Source organism: Mustelus asterias, chromosome 8 (assembly GCF_964213995.1).
Source record: "Mustelus asterias chromosome 8, sMusAst1.hap1.1, whole genome shotgun sequence".
In the NCBI taxonomy this organism is placed as follows: domain Eukaryota; kingdom Metazoa; phylum Chordata; class Chondrichthyes; order Carcharhiniformes; family Triakidae; genus Mustelus; species Mustelus asterias.
In genome coordinates, this window is record NC_135808.1 from 117,864,870 (window position 1) to 117,885,674 (window position 20,805).

Here is a 20,805-nt window from a genome sequence, read left to right on the forward strand (position 1 = left end):
GGTATGCTTTGTCTGTATAGCGCGCAAGAAACAATACTTTTCATATTATGCTAATACATGCGGCAATACTAAATCAAATCAAAAATATATTCTTGTGTGTGTGTCTGCATTTGCGCGTGCGTCTTGAGTGTGCATCTGCGTGTGTATTTATGAGCACATGCGTGTGTGCATGTATATGTGTAAATGCATGTATGTAAACAGAGATCAACTTCCATCACTACATTGATTACATACCTATTATAACTTTCTTTTCCGTACAAATTATAAAAGTTCTATAAACTTGAAAAAGCTTATCGGCTTGAGAAATAGAGGAACAAATGGAAGGGGGAGAAATACATTTGTATAGTTCAGCTTCAAGCTATGTAGAACAAATCAATTCCCTTCAGGCAGGCAACACCAGAGGCCACTATCTGTGCAGTCTGTATATCATTCATTAATGATATCAGTTGCCTATGAAGCAGCACTAAGAGAACAAATCTTTCCCTCAGAGTGTATTTCCTTATCCTACTTGAATCAGGCGTTAAATTCTGAAATCTTCTCAGGCAAATAAAATGGTTTATTATCATAGTCTGTGTTTCATTGCAAGTTAGAAAATGGAGCCTTTCTCATTGGATAGCCGAGAGGCAGAGAGCAAGATTGATACGGAGTCAAAGACAGAATTCAAACACACATTCAGGAACCAATCAAAAAGCACTGAAGTCAGTGTTTATGGTTTACAGGCCAGTGCTGCCTGATCCAGAATCCCCTTCCTCAATGCAGTCAGAACCACCTTTATCATTATGTATTGTGTTTATAAAACATCTTTAATAAGTAACGGTCATTAATCAATAACAACCATCTAACCAGGTCCTGACCATCTCCCGGTGACATTCAATGGCATCATCATCACTGAATCCCCATTATCAACATCAAGGGGGTTGCCATTGGCCAGTAACTGAACTGGACTAGCCATATAAATACTGTGGCTACCAGAGCAGGTCAGAAGCTGGAGTTCTGCGGAGAGTAGCTCACCACCTGACTCCCCAAAGCCTGTCCACCATCTACTTTGGAGAGCTTACATAGACATGACAGTTGAATGTCCTCCTCCTGTGCTGCGAATCTATGATAACTACTCTGTCTATTCCTCTCTACCTTTTTCAACAGCTATGCAAAAGCAGCCCTCTAGTCCTCTAACAGCATGCTGATTCCAGAGAAGATAGGGAAATGATAACCAAAGATTCCCTTGAAACTATTACCTGATAAATAAATATATCCATCTCAATCTTAAGATCTCTTATTTTCTCACATCCCATTAATGTGTGAAAAAAACTGTCCCCTTCATCTTCACTTCCTCTTTGACTACAAGTGAGGTTCCAGAGGACTGGAGAATAGCCAATACAGTTCCCTTGTTTAAGAAAGGAAGCAGGGATAATCCAGGAAATTATAGGCCTGTTAGCCTGACATCAGTTGTGGAGAAGCTTTTGGAAAAGATACTGAGGGACAAGATATATGCATTTTTGGAAGAAAATTGATTAGTTAGTGACAGGCAACATGGTTTTGTACAGGGAAGGTCAGGTCTCACCAACTTGATTGAGTTTTTTGAAGAGGTGACAAAGATAACTGATGAGGGAAGGGCTGTGGATGTAGTTTATGTGGACTTTAGTCAGGTGTTTGACAAGGTCCTACATGGCAAACTGAACAAAAATTAAAATTGGATGGGATTTGGGGTGGGCTGGCTAGATGGATACAGAACTGGCTTGGTTATGGAAGACAAAGAGTAGCAGTGGAAGGGTGTTTTTCAGAATGGAGATCTGTAGCTAGTGCTGTTCCGCAGGGATCAGTGCTGGGACCTCTGTTGTTTGTAGTATATATAAATGATCTGGAGGAAAATGTGGGGGGTCTGATTAGTAAGTTTGCGAATGACACAAAGATTGGTGGAGTTGCTGATAGTGCTGGGGATTGTCAGAGGACACAACAGGATATAGATAGATTGGAGAATTGGGCACAGAAATGGCAGATGGAGTCTAATCCAGACAAATGCGAGGTGATGCATTTTGGAGGATCACATTTAGATGTGAATTATACTGTCAATGGAGAACCCTAAGGAACAGAGGGATCTGGGCATGCAGGTCCACAGGGGAGGCGATGACCTTGTGATATTAGAGTATTAATCCAGAAACTCAGCTAATGTTCTGGGGACCTGGTTCAAATCCCACTATGGCAGATGGTGTAATTTGAATTTTAAAAAAAATATCTGGAATTAAGAATCTACTGATGACCATGAAATCATTGTCAATTGTAGGAAAATCCCATCTGGTTCACTAATGTCCTTTAGGGAAGGAAATCTGCTGTCCTTACCTGATCTGGCCTACATGTGACTCCAGACCTACAGCAATGTGGTTGACTTTCAACTGCCCTCGGGGAAACTAGGAAGAGGCAATTAATGCAGGCCAACCAGCGATGTCCATGCCCCATGAATGAATAAAAAAAGATCCACAGTTCCCTAAAAGTGGCGACACAGATGGCCAAGGTGATTAAGAAGGCATATGATATGCTTGCCTTCAACAGCCGGTACAAAAGTTGGGAAATCATGTTGCAGCTTTATAAAACCTTGGTTAGGCCGCATTTGAAGTATTGCGTGCAGTTCTGGTCACCACACTATAGAAGGATGTAGAAGTTTTGGAGAGGGTGCAAAGACGATTCACCAGGGTTGTTGCCTCGAGGGTGTTGGCTATGAAGAGAGGTTGAACAAACTAGGATTGTTTTCATTGGAAAGACGGAGGCTGAGGGGAGACCCGATAGAGGCCTACAAAATTATGAGAGGCATAGACAGGGTGGATAGTCAGAGGCTTTTTCCCAGGGTGGAAGTGTCTATTACGAGGGGGCACAGGTTCATGGTGAATTGGGGAAAGCTTAAGGGAGATGTGTGGGTGTAGTTTTCGATACAGAGTGGTGGATACCTGGAACACGCTACCAGAGGAGGTGGTGGAAGCAGGCACATTAGCAACATTTAAGAAACATCTGGATGGGTACATGAATAGGGAGGGAATAGAGGGATATGGACCAAGTAAGGACAGAAGGTTCTTTTTTTAGTTTAGTTAGGGCATCATGATCGGCATGGGCTTGGAGAGCCAAAGGGCCTGTTTCTGTGCTGTACTTTTCTTTGTTCTTTGCTCTTTGGTTTCACTTCTGAATGGCTGAACACTATTTTAAAATTATATCTTCACGTTTTTCGAGTTCCCCGCCAGAGGGGCTAGCTTCTCTCTCAACCCCTTTATTTATTTTAAAGATATCAAAGTCATGGACGGATCTGTGGAAATTGACTCCCAAAGCATCAGGACAACTCACAGAATACCATGTAATAAAAAAAAGGAGTTTGAACGATTTAGTCATTGCACGCCTGTGACCCTGATGTTGATCTCTATGTAACATGTTCACACGTACCATACGGTAATCTCTGATTCACTGCCAGAAACAGCATGGGAACTTTCCTGGTAATATGCTGAAACATTGGATCACTGGCTTCCTGCCAGTGTCATATGACTCCCTGTAATACTTTCGCCAACACACTTTTGTCATTAACACCTTTACTGTCAGTATGAGCAGGGCCATGGAACAACTACTAGGTTAAGCTAATTCCTTGGTTATTTCCATGTTTCTTTGTATATTGTATGGCTAAATTCCCAAGACAGTAAGATCGCCTGGGCCAAATCTAAACCCTTTGCATTCCCTTCAAATATGGCTCTTTGCTGGGAACAAGGAATCGATGAACTTGCACTTTACTGAGCTATCCAGTCCACATTTTGGAATTTTATTTTTTACTTCTGTTTTCACATTAAGGAGACTAAAATCTGCACCTTTGGCAGCAGCTCACTTCTCATCTGTTTAAAATGTCCTGAGACAGTTGCTAGCACGCCTGACCGAGGTGCTGAGGCTTGTGGGGGAGGGCGAGCGTGAGGTGTTAAATTATTGAGAAGCCTGATGGTAGGTGATGCAGTGAATGTTTAGTCTTTGGCTAAGCCTGCACCCTGGGGCAGCTCCTTTCCAATAGCAGCAACGCTGAATTTATAATGAAACAATTTTTTTTTTGCCAGGTCCACATTGAGCAGATTGATAGTCCATCTCAGAAAGTAGTGCTGCTTCACCCGATGAGCTACATCTGATTCCTGCTGGGTCACTTTCTCCCAGTGGGAAACCTACTACACCTCCTTTGGGAAAAAAAATATTTTCTGTTCGTCTCCTGGTGGAGTCATTCAGGAAAAGGGAAAAACCAGTGGTTGTAATTGCCCAGTTTTAAAAGTCCTTTTCTGCCGTACAGTAATGATATTGAAGTGGACAAAGCACTTTTTTGGAACGGTTACAAAATAGAACAAACTGCAGCTTTCTGAATTTTCTAGTCTCTGTTAATGTTCAATATTAAACATTTGGTTTGATTTATTATTGTCATGTGTTGAGATACAGGGAAAAGTATTGTTTCTTGCACGCTATGCAGACAATACTGTTCGTAGAGTACGTAGGGGAAAAGGAAAAGAGGGGGTGAAGAATGTAGTGTTAAAGTCACAGCTAGGGTGTAGAGAAAGATCAACTTAATATAAGATAAGTCATGGGGATCAAGGGATATGGGGGAAAGGGGGGATCAGGATATTGAATTCGATGTTCAGCCATGATCAAAATGAATGGCGGAGCAGGCTCGAAGGGCTGAATGGCCTACTCCTGCTTCTAGTTTCTGTGTTTCTAAAAGTCTGATGGCAGCAGGGAAGTAGCTGTTTTTGTGTTGGTTGGTACGTGATCTCAGATTTTTGTATCTTTTTCCCGATGGAAGAAGATTGAAGAGAGAATGTCCGGGGTGTGTGGGGTCCTTGATTAAGCTGGCTGCTTTACCGAGGCAGCGGCATATTAGAAATACATTGTAAATACATGCCGATTGTCAGGGCCATAAGTATATGGGTTCTAGTAAAAGCAAACTAATTTAACCACTTTTCTTTTTAATTGGCTGTTTTTCAGCATTTGCCCAGTTTTGGTCCCTACCTGGAGCAACGCAAGAAGATTATAGCAGAGCATAAACTAAAACAGAAGGAACTGAATGGAATGCTCCAGGAAGCTGATGAAGCACCATATACAGTCAAGAAACCCATTCCGAGGGTTCAGGTAATAAGAAAAAAGCAAGCAAAAAGTCTGCAGTCAAATAAGACCTTTCACGTAGAAACACACAATGCTTCACAGAGGCATGTGGAAATGTTGAACAGCAAGCCAAAGAGTGAGGTATCAGGAGGTGACCAGAAAGCTGCTGAACAAGCTGGGTTTGAAGCAGGGTCTGAAATAAGCAGAGGCGGCCAGAGGAGTTTGGAAAGAGAGCACCAGAATGTGGGAACTGGGTGGCTGGAGGCACGGCTACCAATGATGGGGCAGAAAACGTGGATGGGTGTGCAAGAGAGCAGAATCAGAACAGAGTTGTGGAGGGATTGTAGGAGTTGGAGGAGTTTTCAAGGAAGAGGCCCTTGAAGGGATTTAAATGCAATCAGGACAATTTTAAATCTGAAGTCCAATTTTAAATTTTGGAATTTAGGTTGGTAAAGGCATGGGTGATAGGTGAGACAACACAGAAAGCAGAGTTTAGGATCAGATGCAGGGAGAATGACAGATCCAGCCATTGGATTAATCAAGTCTGGAAGTGACAGGAACATGGATTAGATTTTAAGATGTAAATGTCAACATTACACAAGTGAATGTCGGTACGCTTTATAATGGGGAGGATCAGAAATCAGAAACATGCCTCAGGGTCGAATAGCACACTGAGGTTATAAGCAATCTGGTTCTGTGGGTTTCCTCCAGGTGCTCCAGTTTCCATCCATAGTCCAAAAATGTGCAGGTTAGGTGGATTGGCCATGCTAAATATCCCCTCAGTGTCCAAAAGATGTGTAGGTTATGTGGATTGGCCAGGGTAAATACAGTGGGTTACAGTGATATGGGAGGGCCTGGATGAGATGCTCTTTCAGAGAGTTGGTGCAGACTCGATGGACCGAATGGTCTCTTCCAACACTGTAGGGATTCTATGAGTCTATGGTAAGGCAGAGAAGGAATGGAATCAGTATCAAGAGTTTGTTGGAGCCAAATTCAATGGTTTTGGCCATACCAACACTTAGCTCGAGGAACCAAAAGAGAAAATGCTGGAAAATCTCAGCAGGTCTGGCAGCATCTGTAAGGAGAGAAAAGAGCTGATGTTTCGAGTTCAGATGACCCTTATCAAAGCTAAAAGGCATAGAAAATGGGAGATATTTATACTGCAGGGTGAGGGAATGAAAGCTGGAGGAAATTGCATCTCACCGAAGACTGGACTATATACAGAGAGAGTGGGATGAGTGAGAGGGGGGGGATGGGGAGGTGAAATCTGCTCTCATGCCTCTGGTTGATGTTGTCAAGGGGAAACATTTTGATGGGGAAGTTGGGGGAACCAAGAAAGGGATCTGTGGAGGCTCACGAGTTGTGGCTGGCTGGAAGTCTCCCATTTTGGAGAAACTCTGTCTACTATCAGATAGGTTAGATTGGACATGAGCAAGCTTAGTCCCACTGTGTTGGAAAGTTTAGGAGAGGTGTCGGTGGAGGCTGGTGCGGTTAATCATGTCAAAAACATCATAGTGGTTAGTGGATTGGTGACTTGGGTGAGGGAGGTTTGGACGTTGTGGCAGAATCCTGTTTGGAGGGATTTAGACAGAATTGCTGGAATAAATCTGGGAAACAACAACACATTTGAGGACCCTTGAAAAGAAAGTGAGACAGGACGTCTGGCAAGGGTTTTAAAGTACAAACACATGATGGATGAATTGTTCGAAGAGATGGGTGATGATAGGGAAAGTGAAGGTCATTAACAGAAGAGATGGGACTGTTTACAGTGCTGGCTACTGAGAAGGGAAGTTGTGTTGTCAGCACTTTCAAAGCCCATAAGATTCTTTACTGATTGTTAAAGGGGGGCAGGAGAGACAGAGGGGATGGTTGATAGTGGAGAATGCAACTCCAGGGGTTATGTTTGATTTCCAATACAGGAAATCAAGCATGGGTTTGGCAATGGAGAGTGGGCCAGATAGACTTTTTTTAAACTCATTTTTATGGGATGTGGGCAACACTGGCTGGGCCAGCATTTATTGCCCACTTTATTGCCCCCTGAGGGCATTTGAGAGTCAACCACATTGCTGTGGGTCTGGAGGCACATGTAGGCCAGAGCAGGTAAAGACGGCAGATTTCGTTCCCTGAAGGACATTAGTGAACCAGATGGGATTTTACAACAATCTTTTTAGTTTTAAAAAGTTTATTTATTAATGCAACAAGTAGGCTTACATTAATACTGCAATGAAGTTACTGTGAAAATCCCGCCACACTCCGGCGCCTGTTCAGGTACACTAAGGGAGAATTCAGCATGGCCAGTGCAACTAACCAGCACGTCTTTCAGACTGTGGGAGGAAACCGGAGCACCCAGAGGAAACCCATGCAGACACGGGGAGAACGTGCAGACTCCACACAGTGACCCAAGCCAGGAATCGAACCCGGGTCCCTGGTGCTGAGAGGCAGCAGTGCTAACCACTGTGCCACCATGCCGCTCCTGACAATGGTTTCATGGTCGTCAGTAGATTCTTAATTCCAGATTTTCATTGAATTTCACCATCTGCCTTGGTGGGATTCGAACCCGTGCCCCCAGAGACTGTGACTGTGACTGGAGATGGTTCACTGCCCTGTGACTCTGGATTGCTAGTTCAGTGATAATTCCACTATAATGCCTCCCCATGCCACCCCTCTCTCTCAAATATGTCTTAGATATAAACAAAGTACGTTCCTCCTTAAGCCAGATGAGGGAAGGTTAGATTTTGACCCCAAAACAATGGACTGATTTAAGTCCAGTGGGAACTTACAGTGTTAAAAATCAGACTCCCAACTCCAACCCACCCACTTCTCATCGTAACAAAGGAGGAAGGAGTGAATCTACCTGCTTCCCGGAGATGGGTTGGCAATTTGAATATTATATCGGGGCTGCATGCTTCATGTAGATCCATTAAATGAAATATAAATTTAATTCTGCTGTCCATGTTTCCTGGGCCTCAAGAAACGCAGCAGCTAAAGGGAGGCGAAGACTGTTGGATTCAGGATGATCAAGGAGACCTTTCCACTTTCCTGCTCGATCCAGTTAGTCTAGTTCACACACACACATCCCTGCATTTGGACACTCCCCACCCTCAAAACTTCTGATCTCTCCTCATCTCCCTTTAATGCCTTGATTATCACACCACACACTGCCATTGACTTCCCATTCCCCTGACTTCCAACTTCCATTTCCCCCGCAACTCCCCATGGATTTCAAATGGCAACACCCCTTCCCATCAAAGCTCCCCAAACCCCAGTCTTTGATCCCACGGGGCTCTGATATCCAACGCCACTGGCTTCACCCTCTGTGCTCTGACTCCTCACTTCCCCCACAATAGCTCCTCACCTTCCCCACTCTTACCACACCCCGACCACTGGCGTTCAAACCCCATCCTCCCTGTCCCTGACCTCCGATCTCCATGCCACCCCCAATATTCCTTCTCCACTCCCATGGCCAAAACATTGAATGTATCCAAGAGGCGGCTAGATATAGCACAAGGGGCGAATGGGATCAAAGGTTATGGGGAAAAAGCAGGATTAGTCTGTTGAGTTGGATGATCAGCCATGATCATAATGAATGGCGGAGCAGGCTCGAAGGGCCAAATAGCCACCTCCTGCTCCAATCTTTTATGTTTCTATGTTTACCCGACTGTTAGCCAGCCAGGCTCTCAGAGTGGCTGGCAATGGCCAGGAAATGGAGGAAGATGTGTCACTCAGGCCTTCCTCTTGTTATTAAATTCGGCAGATCTTGAGGGAAAATCATTGCTCTTGGTTTTCTGACCCCTGTCCCCTAAAGCAGGGCCCTCCCATCATCAAACCTCCACTTACACATCCCACCAACAATTCCTTCTCTGACTCCAAGTAAATATCCAGGCCCTTGCATCAAATAAATCAAAAATTGCAAGGCTTAGAAGTTACATAAATGCAAATAATTCACACGGCTATATTTTACCACATTTCCAGTTTAATGGGTACATTCCAGTTCTTTTCAAAACCATATCCTTTTATGACTCAGAAATGTGCATCATAAAATGGGGATTAAATATATCTGTACATTTTTTTCAAGTCACCATTCTCAGTCATCAGCAATGCACAGTGGCACAGTGGTTAGCACTGCTGCCTCACAGCGCCAGGTTCCCAGGTTTGATTCCCGATTTGGGGTCACTGTCTGTGCAGAGTCTGCACGTTCTCCTCATGTCTGCATGGGTTTCCATCCACAGTCCGAAAGACATGCTGGTTAGGTGCATTGGCCATGCTAAATTCTCCCTCAGTGTACCTGAACAAGCACCAGAGGCGACTAGGGGATTTAACACTTCATTGCAGTCTTAATGTAAACCTATTTGTGACACTAATAAACTTTAAACTTTGAAAGGCACCCAAGCATGTTAAATGGATAATAGGGTATGGTCTTAGGGAAGACGACTCAAAGTTACATTGATTTAGGATAACATTCAGAGAAGCAAGAAGTAACATTTGCACCACACAAGTGCCAGATAATAACCATCTCCAGCAAGAGAAAATCTAACCATCATCCCCTGAAATTCAGTAACATTGCTATTGCCGATTCCTCTACCATCAACATCCTGAGGGTCACCATTCGCCAGAAACTGAACTGGACCAGCCACATAAATATTGTGGCTCCAAGAACAAGTCAGAGACTTGGAATTCTGTGGCAAGTAAATTTGATCTCCTTACTCCCCAAGGCATAAATTAGGTGTGCATTGGGGGGCTTTTTCTTGCCTGGATAAGTACAACTTCATCAATGCTGAAGAAACTTGACATCCAGTCAAGAAAGAGGAGCCTGCCTTATTGGCACCTGATCCACCAGACTAAATGCCTCCATCACTGGTGCACTCGTATTATATACAAGATACACTGCAGCACTGCAGATACGTGAACATCATCTCTACTGCCTAGAAGGACAAGAGTGCTGGGTATCTAGATACACCCCAAAATATCTTGCTATTCTTTCATAGTTGCTGGGTCAAAATCCTGAATCTCACTACCTAACAGCGCTATATGTGGACCTACACTACAAGGACTGCAATGGTTCAAGAAGGTGGCTCAGCACTGTCTTTTCAAGGGCATTTGACGATGGAAAATAAATAGCTGGCCCAGTTAACAATGCCCACATTCCATAAAGAAAGAACAAAAATATTCTCCAAAATGGGTTGTGAGATAAAAGTTAAAGTGTAAAGTTTCTTTTTAAGTTCATTTATTAGTGTCATTAGTAGGCTTACATCAACACTGCAATGATGTTACTGTGAAAATCCCCTAGTTGCCACACTCTGGCGCCTGTTCGGGTACACTGAGGGAGAATTTAGCATGCCCAATGCACCTAACCAGCACGTCTTTCAGAAACGTGGAACACCCAGAGGAAACCCACGCAGACACGGGGGGCGGGATTTTGCGGCTTCGCTTGATCCTGGACCGAAAAATCCCACCCGAGGTCAACGGACCTTCCCGTTGTCCACCCATCCCCTGCTCCGATTCCCGTGGTGGGCCAGGCGGTGGAATTCTGGCAGAGGAGTTGCACCAAAGTTAGAAACAAAATGGAACAATTCAATCAAAGATTGATAAAATTACTGTTACGAAAGATCAGATTTGGATAATTGAATTTTATTAATGACAAAAATAATGGGCACGATCTTATCTGCCGCTCACGCCACGCTCCTGCTGCAGCGAGGTCAAGATCATTTGGCGGCCGGCCAAATCTCCGTTCACTGCAGTGGGATGGGAAATCCCGCCAGCGTGAACGGTAATAAGATTCCAGCCAAAGTCTTTCCTTATTCATGTGTAAATGTTCCAAAAATACCACATTAGGATTCTGGTCAGTTCATGAACTGCGTTGTACTTGCTCACACATTTCTATCTATTTTTGCCATTCCAAATTACATTGACCATTTCTCTTATGCTTATCCAGGAAATAATTGGCAGAACTTTGCCACTTATTGGAACCTATGGTATGCTGAATAATGAGGAGCATGTGGTGGCTTTGATTGATGAAGAAATGTGTATTAACTGTGGAAAATGCTACATGACTTGCAATGACTCTGGTTACCAGGTAAGAAGGCTTTAGTAATGAGCACACTGTGTATTACTGCATCTGAATTGTGGGGAATTTGTACATACAAATTGAAATCCTCATGTATATCTGTTCCAAGGAGATCTTTAGCTGGCCACAGTTTCCTAAACTGAAGACTTTATGACCTACAGGAAATAAATTTCCAAAGAAAATGCACAGATAAATGGGCATAAGTAATTATTCATTTAAATAACAAACTGTTAAAGCGAGATCCTTTGGTGGGATAAATGCTACTTTCATTTGGGACTACACTATTAATTGCTGCTTTTAAGCATTTTTTTCACCAATTTAATGACGGACAAATTGAACAAAAGGAATGCTATTAATTTTAGAATACTTTCTCACTTATTCATCCTGCTCAGACCTAGAATTTAAAGAGGAAAGTCACAGTTGCTTTGGAGATGTTTCTGTTTTGCGGACACCACAAGCCCTCTATCCCTCTGCATGTTAATGAAGTTTGATTTTCTCACAAGCTTCTGTATCCCACCTTCCCTCCTCCTCCTCCTGAAGGGATTGGGGCCTTTCTGAGGCACTAATCAGTAACTAGTAGCTCATTCATCGAATTGTAGAAAGCTTACGGCAGAGAAGGAGGCCACTTGGTCCATTGTGTCTGTGCCAGCTGTAAATGAGCCCCCAGCCTAATCCCGCTTTCCAGCATTTAGTCCATAGCCCTGCAGGTTACAGCACTTCAGACGCACATCCAAACATGTTATGAATGAAATGAGGTTTTCAGCCTCACCCTGAGTTCCTGACCCCGAACAAGCACTGAGTGAAGAATTGTTTCTTCATCTCCCCTCTCATCTTTCTGACAATCACTTTAAATTTATGGCCCCTAGTCACTGACCTCCCTGCTAAAGTAAATGGGTCTTTCCCATCCACTCTATCCAAACACTTCACAATTTTGTACATCTCAATCAAATCTCCCCTCAGCTGCCTCTGTTCTATTGGTTAGACAGGGTAGATTCAGAAAGAATGTTCCCAATGGTGGGGCAGTCCAGAACTAGGGGGCATAGTTTGAGGATAAGGGGTAAACCTTTTAGAACTGAGATCAGGAGAAATTTCTTCACCCAGAGGGTAGTGAATCCGTGGAATTCACAACCACAGAAAGTAGTTGAGGCCAAACTATTGTCTGATTTCAAGAAGAAATTAGATTTAGCTCTCAGGGCTAAAGGAATCAAGGGATATGGGGAGAAGGGGGGAATCAGGATATTGAATTTGACACTCAGCCATGATCAAATAGAATGGCTGAGGCTTGAGGGGCCGAATGGCCTATTCCTGCTTCTCGTTTCTATGTTTCTATGTATGATGGGGGCAAACTGAGCAGCCCAGCAGCTCTCATTGTGTGGGCTGCTGTTAGGTAGGGTGTGGTGGGGTCAGTAATCAACCCCCTTCCCCCAAGATTGTAAACCCCCTTTCTGCCTCCCCCATCTCTAAACTAGGGCCCCTCCATCTTCCATCCACATACTCCTCATCATTGGAATCATCCAGATAGGCCTGTCGAAAATCCCCCGACTTATCTGAAGCCCGCGAGCCATGACATTTCTTCTCTGGGGGCCGCTTGTGGTCCCAAACGTGGTCACGACTTGATTGCAGCACTACTGGGACCTCAGCTGGCCAATCAGGCAGCTCTCTTGGGTGGGGTTTACTGAGGATGGGGGTAGAAGTACCCCGTCTGACTCAATCACCGCTGCCCCCATTGCAATACTGCTTTGGAGCAGCCAGGTTTCGTGTGGATGGGTTGATTATGATCATTTCGGTGGTGTAAGGGGGTGGGGGGTAGGGATGCGGCGGGGTGCAAAGAATACGCTCCCCCCTCCCCAATAAAATCCACTCCGTGGGATTCTGAGAAAGAATGACACTGTTTTCAGAAGCAATAAGACACGATGGCCTAGTGGTATTATCACGAGACTATTAATCCAGAAACTCAGCTAATGTTCTGGGGCCCTGGGTTCGAATCCCACAATGGCAGATGGTGCAATTTGAATTCAATAAAAAAAGTCTGGAATTAAGAATCTACCGATGACCATGAAACCATTGTCAATTGTCAGAAAAACCCATCTGGTTCACTAATGACCTTTAGGGCAGGAAATCTGCCATCCTTACCCTGTCTGGCCTACATGTGACTCCAGAGCCACAGCAATGTGGTTGACTCTCAACTGCCCTCGGGCAACTAGGGATGAGCAATAAATGCTGGCCAGCCAGCGATGCCCATCTCCCATGAATGAATGAGGGTGGCACGGTGGCACAGTGGTTAGCACTGCCGCCTCACAGCACCAGGGACCCGGGTTCGATTCCCGGCTTGGGTCACTGTCTGTGTGGAGTTTGCACATTCTCCCCGTGTCTGCGTGGATTTCCTCCGGGTGCTCCGGTTTCCTCCCACAGTCCAAAGATGTGCGGGTTAGGTGGATTGGCCATGCTAAATTATCCATTAGTGTCAGGGGGACTAGCTAGGGTAACTGCATGGAGTTGTGGGGATGGGGCGTGGATGGGATTGTGGTCGGTGCAGACTCGATGGGCCAAATGGCCTCCTTCTGTAGGGATTCTATGATAATTCTATGAATGAATCACTTGTCGAAGGATTTTGGGGAGGAAAGGAAGACCGGGTGGTAATTTGCAATGAAGGAGAGGTCAGGGATTCTTTCTTTCTGAGCAGTAGGTTTGTGACAGCAGATTTGAAGGGGAGGGGGCAGCAGCTGAATAGAGAGAAAACTGTTAACACAATATCAGCTAACGTGCTTAACATTTTGCTCTTTCACTTTAACGTTTCATCTGATGCAGTTTTGCAGAGCAGATTAGAATCAAATAAAACCATGCTGGATCAGTATTAAATCTATCGCACGCAGAGGATGTATTGTATTCATTTCACTGAAAAACACGAGGAACTATGGAGAGCTGGCTTTAAATGTTACATGTTTCCATCTGAATGCATTTGTAAAATATTCTGGCAGAATTAATGCCTTGCTTCCATTTCGGACATAATGAACATTTGTTATTGTCGGTCAGTCGCCAACAAATAACTACAAGCTTCAGAGTTGAAGACATACGAAAGTGAAATTAAATCTCACCTGCTTTCTGGGTGCAAAACTGGGGCAACGGAGGCCCAATTAGACAGACTATCCCCCCCATGTCAAAATAATATCAGTATGTATTTAACAGAATGCTAATGTGGTTGCTGTAGAAACATCCCTGACATCGACCTACATGAGACATGTATCTTTTTGTTTTATTCATTCATGGGACATGGGTGTCACTGGCTGGCCAACATTTATTGCCCATCCCTAGTCGCCCTTGGACAACTGAGTAGCTTGCTAGGCCATTTCAAAGGGCAGTTGAGAGTCAACCACATTGCTATGGCTCTGAAGTAACATGTAGGCCAGACCCGGTAAGGACGGAAGATTTCCTTCCCGAAAGGACATTAGTGAACCAGATGGCTTTTTCTGACAATCGGCAATGGTTTCATGGCCATCAGTAGATTCTTAATTCCAGATATTTTCTTTTTATTGAATTCAAATTCCACCATCTGCCGTGGCAGGATTTGAACCCGGGTCCCCAGAACATTAGTTGAGTTTCTGGATTAATAGTCAAGTGATAATACCACTGGGCCATCGCCTTCCCATAAATATACTAATCAGGGACCAAAACACTGCTTTCAGAGCCATTCTGGAAACTTACTTTCTCTTAGCGGGGCAGTAGTGGGCCCTGCTTAGCTCAGGATTATTTAGTCTTCTTCTTGTTCATTCCTTCGGGCAAATTTGATAGAGTTCCAGTGGGTATGTACCTAAGGCTGATCTGGGCCTGGAAGGTACTGCTACAAGTAGCAGTGGTTAGCACTGCTGCCTCACAATGCCAGGGACCCAAGTTCGATTCCCGGCTTGATTACTGCCTGTGTGGAGTTTGCATGTTCCCCCCGTGTCTGCGTGGGTTTCCTCTGGGTGCTACGGTTTCCTCTCACAGTCCAAAGATGTGCTGGTTAGGTGCATTGGCCATGCTAAATTCTCCATCAGTGTACCTGAACAGGCGCCGGAGTGTGACGACTAGGAGATTTTCACAGTAACTTCATTGCAGTGTTAATGTAAGCCTACTTGTGACACTAATAAATAAACTTTACTTTACTTTTACTTTACTTTAAGTTACTGTGGCAGTTGGGTTTTGGGCATCTTACCGGCTCAGGATTTTCTCGCTTGCCCTGTCGCTCTCTGACATTTATTTGTTTCTGAAGGAGGTCGCACCATTTTATACTTGGTTGCGCCAGGCGCACAGATCCTGGGTGAGTTTCTCCCATGATGCAAGGTCAATATCAAAACTCCTCCTGAAAGGCCTTCAGAGTGCTCTTGTGGTGCTTTCTTTCACCGCCACGAGGGCTCGTCCCAGATTCAAACCCTCCGTGGATGATTCGCTTTAGTAAATTAGTGTCAGGCATTCTGAACACACAACCAGCCCAACTCAATTGTGACTGTCTCACTATGGTGTGGTTGCTTGGCATGCCAGCTCAGGTGGGCACCTCAGTGTCTGGTATTTTGTCCTGCCACCTGATCTTTAGAAATCTGAATGCAGCTCAACTGAAGGTGGTTGAGTTTCTTGGCATGTCACTGGCACACAGTCCAAGTCTCACATGTGTAAAGCAGTATGGACGGAACTATTGCTCTATAGACTTTTAGTTTGGTAGGCTGACTTATTCCTCTTCATTCCCAGACTGATTTTCTCTTATCTGTTTATGGGATGGTTGCTGGCTGGGTCAGCACTTGTTGCCAACCACATTGTCACACATGTATGGGCAGCATGGTGGCACAGTGGTTAGCACTGCTGCCTCACACACCAGGGACCCGGGTTCAATTCCGGCCTTGGGTGACTGTCTGTGTGGAGTCTGTACGTTCTCCCCGTGACTGCATGGGTTTCCTCCGGGTGCTCCAATTTCCTCGCACAATCCACAGATGTGCGGGTTAGATTGATTGGCCATGCTAAATTGGCCATTAGTGTCAGAGGGATTAGCAGAGTAAATACATGAGGTTACAGGGATTGGGCCTGGGTGGGACTGTTGTCAGTGCAGGCACGATGGGCCAAATGGCCTCCTTCTGCACTGTCGGGATTCTGTGTAGGCTAGACCAGGTAAGGACAGCAGATTTCCTTCCTTAAAGGGCATTAATGAACTAGATGACATTCAACAATGGTTTTATGGTCATCATTAGACTTTTATTTCTAGGTTTTTATCGAATTCAAATTTCACCATCTGCCATGGTAGGATTTGAACCCAGGTTCCCAGAGATTTACTCTGGATCTCTGGATTATGAGTCTAGCAACAATACCATTTCACCACTGCGTCCCCTTGAACTCATGTTCAAAGTCTGCCAAAAGTCTTGTTTTGGTAATTCTTGTATGTGTCTCATCATCAATACAGACAGCGAGAGAGAGAGAGAGTGCTATTGAAATGAGTGAACTCATCCATGGCTGGCAGTTTCTGGTCAGGGTCTGAATCCTTGGGCTGCATGAAGCTGAATAAGCGGTCCTTAACGAGGCTGCTGGGGGTTCAGCCTTTTGGCTGAAATCAAGGGCAGGACTTTATGGCCTTGCTAAATGGAAAGAAATTACAACATGCTGCTGTGCAGAGGGACCTGGGGGTCCTTGTGCATGAGACGCAAAAACCCAGTCTGCAGGTGCAACAGGTGATCAAGAAGGCAAATGGGATGTTGGCCTATATCGCAAGGGGGATAGAATATAAAAGCAGAGATGTCTTGCTGCATCTGTACAGGGCATTGGTGAGGCCGCAGCTGGAATACTGTGTGCAGTATTGGTCCCCTTATTTGCGGAAGGATATATTGGCCTTGGAGGGAGTGCAGAGAAGGTTCACCAGGTTGATACCAGAGATGAGGGGTGTTGATTATGAGGAGAGACTGAGCAGACTGTATTCGTTGGAATTTAGAAGGCTGAGGGGGGATCTTATAGAGACCTATAAGATAATGAAGGGGCTGGATAGGGTAGAGATGGAGAGATTCTTTCCACTTAGAAAGGAAACTAGAACTAGAGGGCACAGCCTCAAAATAAAGGGGGGTCAGTTTAGGACAGAGTTGAGGAGGAACGTCTTCTCTCAGAGGGTGGTGAATCTCTGGAATTCTCTGCCCACTGAAGTGGTGGAGGCTACCTCGTTGAATATGTTTAAATCACGGATAGATGGATTCCTGATCGGTAAGGAAATTAGGGGTTATAGGGATCAGGCGGTTAAGTGGAACTGATCCACTTCAGATCAGCCATGATCTTATTGAATGGCGGGGCAGGCTTGAGGGGCTAGATGGCCTACTCCTGCTCCTATTTCTTATGTTCTTATGTTCTTATGTCCCAAAACCGTAAAATCCCACCCGAGGTCAACAGACCTTCCCATTGTCCAATTCCTGTGGTGGGCAAGGCGGTAAAATTCTGGTCCAAGTGTCAGATCAAGCTCAAGATAAGGTGCAATGCCTTTTCTTGTCAGCTTGGATCATGTCTGTCTCCCTTGTGGGAACCAGGAATTGGATTCAATTTGAATTCGAATTGATATCTGGAGCAAGCAGGATTAAGGGTTTGCCCCATCCACTCTGCACAGCAGCTTTGTAACTTTAAGAATGGAGTAATTACTTTTTAAAAAGAGGTTTAAGTTTGTTGGAAAATACTTACTTTCATGTGGAGCTGAGGGCAGCAACACTCCCGCATTCATCCTCGCTTCACTGACCAGCTATCTGGGATTGCACAGTATGTCTATACAGTGCACCAATCATTAAAATGAGAAGCAAGGCCCAGAATCAATTGAGCCAAAGGCAAATCTCTTCCAGTGGAGAAATTGTTCCCTGAACCCGGTTTTGTGGCAGTAGGCCAATGAAAACCAATTTCTACATCAAGTTGTTTATTGCCCAGCCTTCATAACGAACCACATGAACCTATCGATCATTCAGACAACTTTAAGGTTGGAGGAAATTTCCTGCTCTTGACCGTAGATCTGTTGCTGCAACAATATTGAACCATTCCCATCAGAACATAAGGTTGCCAGCCAGGAATTAAAAATTAATCTCCTCAACACTGCCCGCAAGCAACCTTGGGAAAAAAAATCAGTCAGACATTAAACAAAAGTTGTTGTTTATTTTTTTATCATTTTGTTTGAAAGCCTCTGTTTTATTTGGTGTTAACACACTGGAGATGGATAAGAAGGTTGTTTTACTGAACTGGTTACAGGTCGGAGATCATACGATGGAACCTCCAGGAATGTATCCACCCCGGGTTGGCCAGCCCTACCACAGCTCTTTGCTGCTTCTTCAGTGACCCCCCACGTCCCAGTCTCGATCATTCTCCCTGGCAACTCATTCCAGCTGTTCCTACCCTCCTTGTTTGAAAATATATACATATATATTCTGCCCTATGCAACTCTGAACCTCTTCCTTTTATAATTAACCTCGAGACACATAGATAAAAGACGGTTTGTGGCAGCTACAGAAGCCACCACATAAAAGATAACAAAGATATTTAAACGGCCTTCAAAAAAAGTCGGATTCACTTTATTAAACCACCATTTTTGATTTTCCTGCAAGCTTCACAGCTTGTATTTCAGATGATGTTATGTGCTCTGTCGCTATGGTAACAGCCTAGATTACGGCAAATGATCACCATAATGTTGCTACCTATCTGCCTCCAGGACAAGAGAGAAAAGGGACTTTTAATTTCAATTTCAATTAATAGAAAGAGGTGCATAGTAAATAAGCATAGTAAAAAAAAAGATTTTTCGTCTTCCAGGAGATGATAATTAGGCTTGGCTTTGGCCGATTACAATTAAAATTCAGATTTGTGCCTCGTGTGGACAGTAAGCCCTCGGAGCGCTGGAAAATTCATTACTACTTTATTACGTTCTCTGCATATTATTTTTTTAAGTGCCGGACCAACTCTTTGCAGTGCGGTTATCCAGTGGAGTTTTACATTGCGGTTGTCGCCTTCTGTCTAAAACAAAGCAGAAAAGGAGACCAGTGGCAACTCCAGTGTAAGGCTGGAGACTGCAGCTGCTGACTTCAATCATATTTATGGATCATGCCATAACTCACCAAAATGGTTGCTGTAAAAGCAAAAAATTTTTAATCAGGCCTGATTGTATCATTTGTGTTGATGTTCTTTTGAGTGTATTAATTACAGTGCATCGGAAAGTAAGAGCAGCAGTGTAACTTATTATTTGATTTGATTTATTATCATGTATTAGTGAAAAGTCTTTTTTCTTGCGCACTATGCAGACAAAGCATACCGTACAGAGAGAAGGAAAGGAGAGAGTGCAGAATGTTGTGTTATAGTCATAGCTAGGGTATAAAGAAAGATCAACTTAATGCGAGGTAAGCCCATTCAAAAGTCTGATGGCAGCAGGGAAGAAGCTGTTCTTGAGTCGGTTGTTAAAGTCCTCAGACTTTTGTATCTTTTTCCTGATGGAAGAAGGTAGAAGAGAGAATGTCCGGGGTGCGTGGAGTCCTTAATTATGCTGGCTGCTTTTCTGATGCAGCGGGAAGTGTAGACAGAGTCAATGGATGGGAGGCTGGTTTGAATGATGGACTGGGTTCGTTCACAACCCTTTGTAGTTTCTTACGGTCTTAGGCAGACCAGGAGCCATACCAAACTGTGGTACAACCAGAAAGAATGCTTCCTATAGTGCATCTGTAAAAGTTGGTGAGAGTCATAGCAGACATGACAAATTTCCTTTGTCTTCTGAGAAAGTAGAGGCGTTGGTGGGCTTTCTTAACAATAGTGTCAGCATGGGGCCACGGCTGTTGGTGAGCTGGACACCTAAAAACTTGAAGTTCTCAACCATTTCTACTTCGTCCCCGTTGATGTAGACAGGGGCATGTCCTCCACTACGCTTCCTGAGATCAATGACTATCTCCTTCATTTTGCTGACATTGAGGGAGAGATTATCATTGCCACACCAGTTCATCAGATTCTCTATCTCTTTCCGATACTCCATCTCATCATTGTTTGAGATCCGACCCACTACGGTGGTGTCATCAGCAAATTTGAAAATCGAGTTGGAAGGGAATTTGGCCACACAGTTATAGGTGTATAAGGAGTATAGTAAGGAGCTGAGGACACAGCCTTGTGGAGCACCGGTGTTGAGGATGATCGTGGAGGAGGTGTCGATGCCTATCCTTACTGATTGCGGTCTGTGGGTTAGGGAGTTCAGGATCCAGTCGCAGAGGGAGGAGCCGAGCCCCAGGCCACGGAGTTTAGAGTAGAGTTTCGTAGGAATAACAGTGTTGAAGGCTGAGCTGTAGTCAATAAATAGGAGTCTAACGTAGGTGTCTTTGGTATCTTTATTATAACTAAACCCAAAATTAGCTTCCCTCCTTTATCCATCTTCCTGAATTTGGTGCATACAGAACATGTATTCTTAATCTGTGCTGTTACTCTGGGAGTACTGTGGCAGTGTTCATTAATTTCATTTTTCAATGCATTCTCAATGAAGGCCTGTCGGTAAATACTCTCGCTTAACTCATCTCTTAGGGTGGAGAAAGTCTTATGATAACGTGTTTAAAAAAAAGGGGATCAGTTTAAGTCCATTAAAGTGGTATGAGTTACTAGCTTGGTACCATGATTCGTTCATGCACCATGCTGAACAGCAG

The 20,805-nt window shown here is 44.3% G+C and overlaps 1 protein-coding gene across 1 annotated transcript in view; it reads left to right on the plus strand.

Annotated features, from left to right (window-relative positions):
- Nucleotides 1–20,805, plus strand: part of LOC144497479 (dihydropyrimidine dehydrogenase [NADP(+)]-like) — a 760,900-nt gene that overhangs the window by 715,883 nt on the left and 24,212 nt on the right. Inside the window, exons 21-22 of the mRNA XM_078218814.1 lie at nucleotides 4,984–5,127; nucleotides 11,033–11,173. Of these exons, the coding sequence (XP_078074940.1) occupies nucleotides 4,984–5,127; nucleotides 11,033–11,173 (285 nt within the window). The remainder of the gene's footprint in view (nucleotides 1–4,983; nucleotides 5,128–11,032; nucleotides 11,174–20,805) is intronic.